General features: G+C 39.7%; 1 protein-coding gene across 1 annotated transcript; it reads left to right on the top strand.

The window, feature by feature from the left end:
- Positions 1–1466: 1466 nt before the first annotated feature.
- LOC145059060 (uncharacterized) lies at positions 1467–2381 on the top strand. The gene has a single exon (XM_079006932.1). It carries the CDS (start codon positions 1467–1469, stop codon positions 2379–2381), a length of 915 nt encoding a protein of 304 aa, XP_078863058.1.
- Positions 2382–5028: the final 2647 nt, after the last annotated feature.

Below are 5028 nucleotides of genomic sequence, written 5' to 3' on the forward strand. Positions count from 1 at the left end.
TAAAATTGGGGATGAAAGCGAAGTTACCGAAAGAACCTTGAGGCAAATGATGGAAACCGATTTTACACAAACTCCAATCGGTATCAATTACCCCATTTTGGAAGGAGGTTCAGAATTGAAGTCAAGTTTATTAATCACCTCCCAACTTTTCGTGGATTAGAGAATGAAGACCCTCACAAGCACTTGAAGATGTTCCACATTATTTGCACTAGTATGAAGCCACAAGGGTCAACCGATGACAAAATCAAATTAAGGTCATTGCCCTTTTCATTAGTCGATAGAGCAAATGATTGGTTATTCTATCTTCCATCGGGGTCGATCAACTCATGGACCGATATGGAAAGAGCTTTTCTTGATACGTTCTATCCCGCTTCATGAGTCTTAAGTCTTAGAAATGAGATTTGTGGTATCCGCCAAGGTCAAAATGAAACTTTTCTTGATTATTGGGAGATGTTCAATGACTTATGCTATAGATGTCCACAACATCAAATTCTGGAACAAATCCTCGTTCAACACTTGCATGAGCGATTGTTGCCAATGGAGAGAAGACTAGTTGATGTCGTGAGTGATGGAGATGTCGTTAGCAAAACTCCACAACAAACAAGACAACTCTTCAACACAATAGTTGCTAACTCCCAACACTTTGGATCGCGCCAAGACATGAGAGAGACACACAACATAAAGTCGACGAAGTGGGGACATCGAATCTAGAATCTCAAATCAAAGATTTACCATCCGTTGTTCAAAAGTTAGCCATGGGACAAACTCCACAAGTGATGGTTTGTGGAATATGTACAACAGTTGGACATCATATGGATATGTGTCCCGTTCTCCAAGAAGATGCGGAACACATGAATGCCACAGGAGAATTCCAAAATTACCCCCAAAAAACCATCCGGTTACCAAAATGCATACAATTCAAGTTGGAAGCCAAATCCCAACATGAGCTACAGCCCAAGACCATTGCCTTAAAATGCATTGGTTAGACCTTCCTATCCACCACAACAACCCCACTACCAGCACCCACAACCACATTATCAACCCAAACCAGACCCTCTACATCATCACCAACAACCTCCTCAATCCCAACCAAGTAGCTCTGCAATGTCTCTTGAAGACATTATCAAATCCTTAGCCAATAGTACCCAATGATTCCAAAAAGAGACAAGGACTAGTATCTCTAACCTTGAAGCACAAATGGGAGATATAGTTACATCTATAAGAAAATTAGAGTCCTGTGGAAAACTCCCTTCTCAAACCGAAAAGAACCCAAATGTCAATGTGGTGACATTGACATGTGGTAAACAAACTGGAGAAAGTAGTTCAAAGAAGAAGTCAAGGGAAGATGAGGAAAAAATAAAGATCAATAATGCACAAGCCGGAGTTCCAAAGAAGACTACCCTCTGGAGACACAAATAGCCACTCAACTTCCATTCACCTCCCAACTTGCAACTTCAAAGAAGAATATGGAAGAGAAAGAGATCTCGGACACCTTCCGAAAGGTGGAAGTAAACATCCCTTTACTTGATGCAATCAAAAAAATTCCTAGATATGCAAAATTCTTAAAAGAACTTTGTACCAACAAGAGGAAATTGAAGGGAAATGAGAAAATTTCAATGAATGAAAATGCATCAGCAGTTTTACAAAGGAAACTTCCACCCAAGTGCAAAGATCTGGGAATGTTTACGGTTCCTTGCAAGATTGGGGATGTCACTCTTAGTAGCTCTATGCTTGATCTTGGTGCTTCTATCAATGTCATGCCCTATTCGGTATATGAATCATTGAATGTGGGGCCTTTAAGTGAAATCGGTGTCATAATCTCACTTGTGGATAAATCAAGTGTCTTTCATAGAGGTGTTTTAGAAGATGTTTTGGTGCAAGAGAACCAATTGGTCTTCAAGACGGATTTCTACGTGATTGATCTAGAAGAACAATTGTCCTCCAAGTCGGCTCTAATTTTACTTAGGAGACCGTTTTTAAAGACGGCTAGGACGAAAATCGATGTATATGCTGGAAGTTTAACAATGGAGTTTGATGATGAAACAATTAGTTTTAATATTTATGATGCCATGAGATGTCATAGTGATGTTTCATCCTTGTATGTTGTTGATGTTGTTGAGCCGCTAACCCAAGAATTGTTCGAGTTGTCCAATGGTGATATGTTGGAGATGATCCTAAGCAAGGGGTTTGATTGTGGGAAACTAGCCAAGCAATTGAAGCTTTATTCTTTAGACCCAGAAGTTGAAAAGTTGGTCAATAATTCGGAGGTGAAGAAATCCACAAGATTTGATTTTAAGCAAATTGAGTTGCCCCCAAATCATACGAAATTGCCTCAATCCATTGTTCAACCACATGAATTTGAATTGAAAGTCCTACCTTAACACTTGAAGTATGCCTACTTGGGAAAGAACAAGACTCTTCCAGTTATCATTTCAACTCATTTAACCAAATTTGAAGAAGAGCAACTCCTCAAAGTGTTGAAGGAACATAAAGAAGCCATGGGTTGAATGATTGCGGATATTAAAGGATTGAGCCCCTCCACTTGCATGCACAAGATTTTAATGGATGATGAATGCAAGACAAGCCGAGATGCGCAAAGAAGATTAAATTCGCCTATGATGGAAGTTATGAAGAAAGAGATATTGAAGCTTCTTGATGTAGAGATGATTTATCCAATATCGGATAGCAAGTGGGTGAGCCCAGTGCAAGTTGTGCTAAAGAAAACGGGAATCACGGTGGTCGAGAACAACAAAGGTATGATGGTCCCCACCCATGTGCAAAACGGGTGGAGAGTATGTATTGACAACCGCAAAGTCAATGCAAGCACAATAAAAGATCATTTTCCATTGCCTTTCATTAATCGAATGTTAGAAAGGTTGGCTGGGAAATCTCATTATTGTTGTCTTGACGGGTATTCCAATTTTCACCAAATCCCGATGGCACCGGAAGACCAAGAAAACACAACTTTCACATGTCCATTTGACACTTTTGCATACCATAGGATGCCATTTGGATTGTGTAACGTCCCGACGACTTTCGAACGTTGTATGGTTGGTATTTTCACGGAATATGTTAAAAACATAATTGAAGTTTTTATGGATGACTTTACGTATATGGAAACTCGTTTCAAGAATGTTTAACCAATCTCACCAAACTTTTAAAAAGATGCATTGAAACGAATTTGGTTCTAAATTCTGAAAAATGTCATTTTATGGTGAGTCAAGGTCTTATTTTGGGTCACATTGTGTCAAAGAAAGGAATCGAGGTAGATAAGGCTAAAATTGATGTTATTCAAAGCTTACCTTACCCGACTAGTGTTCAGGAAGTGCGTTCTTTTTTAGGCCATGTCGGATTCTACCGAAGGTTTTTCAAGGACTTTTCAAAGATAACAAGACCAATGTGCCTACTTTTGCAAATGGATGTTGATTTTGAGTTCAATAAGGCGTGCAAAGAAGTTTTCGACAAGCTCAAAGAGTTTCTTACATCCGATCCTATCATACAAGCTCCTAATTGGGATCTCCCCTTTGAAATCATATGTAATGCAAGCAACTATGCTATAGGCGTCGTCTTGGGTCAAAAGAATGGAAGAGCCTCCCATGTGATCTACTATGCATCGAGAACACTAGACAATGCTCAAAGCAACTACTCTACCACGGAGAAGGAGCTATTGGGCATAGTGTTCGCTTTGGAGAAGTTTAGGCAATATCTACTAGGTACCGAAGTCATTTTGTATTCAGATCATTCGGGTTTCAAGTACTTGATGACAAAGAAAGATGCAAATCCCAGACTCATCTGGTGGATCTTACTATTGCAAGAATTTGATTTGGAAATTTAGGACAAGAGTGGATGCGAGAATCTTGTTACCAACCATCTAAGACGAACCACTTCAAATGAGACCCTCCCCAGTTGCGGGACGTGTTTCCAGATAAGCAACTTTTTTCCTTTACTCAATCTATTCATTGGTATGCCGATATCGTTAACTTTTTGGTCACAAAAAGGCATCCCGACACATTCACTCATGGTCAAAAAGATAAATTGAAAAGTGATGCAAAATACTATATGTGGGATGAGCCTTATTTGTGGAAACATTGTCCTGATCAAATTATTAGGCGATGTGTTCCCCAAAAAGTGCATCAATCCATTTTTCAATTTTGTCATGAATTTGCTTGTGGGGGACACTTCGGACCTAACCGAACTTTGAGAAAAGTTCTTAAGTGTGGACTATTTTAGCCAACCATGTCGCGCGATTGTTATTTGTTTTGTAAAAGTTGTGAACAATGCCAAAAGACGGGGAACATTTCACATAAGAACCAAATGCCATAAAATCCAACCCTTTTTTGTGAAGCTTTTGATGTATGGGGGATTGAATTTATGGGTCCATTTCCCGTCTCATTTGGCAACGTTTACATGTTGCTCGTGGTTGACTATGTCTCCAAATGGGTTGAGGCCAATGCCACAAGCTCGGATGATGCCAAAACGGTTATCGGATTTTTAAAGTCTAATATTTTTGTGAGATTTGGTGTGCCTAGGTCTTTGATTAGTTATATAGGGACACATTTTTGCAACAAGATGATGAAGGCTTTATGGAGGAAGAACATTGTGACCCACAGTGTCTCTACCGCTTACCACCCTCAAACAAATGGTCAAGCGGAGGTCTCAAATCATGAAGTGAAGTTTATCCTCAAGAAAACAGTGAACCCAACAAGAAAGGATTGGAGTTCGAGGCTTGACGATGCCTTGTAGGCCTACCGGACCGCTTACAAGAACCCGATATGAATGTCTCCATTTAGGTTGGTATTTGGAAATCCATGTCATCTTCCCGTGGAATTAAAGCACCATGCATTTTAGGCGGTCAAGCAATGCAATTTCAATATTGATGAGGCGGGAAGACATAGGAAGCTTTAACTTCAAGAGTTAGAAGAATTGAGAAATCACTCTTATGAAAACTCAAGAATTTACAAGGAGAAAACGAAGCTTTTCAATGACAAGTCCATCACCCGGAAACATTTTGAACCAGGACATAGAGTC

This window comes from Lactuca serriola, chromosome 1 (genome assembly GCF_051521515.1).
Source record: "Lactuca serriola cultivar US96UC23 chromosome 1, Lser_US96UC23_V15, whole genome shotgun sequence".
NCBI classification, from domain to species: Eukaryota; Viridiplantae; Streptophyta; class Magnoliopsida; order Asterales; family Asteraceae; genus Lactuca; species Lactuca serriola.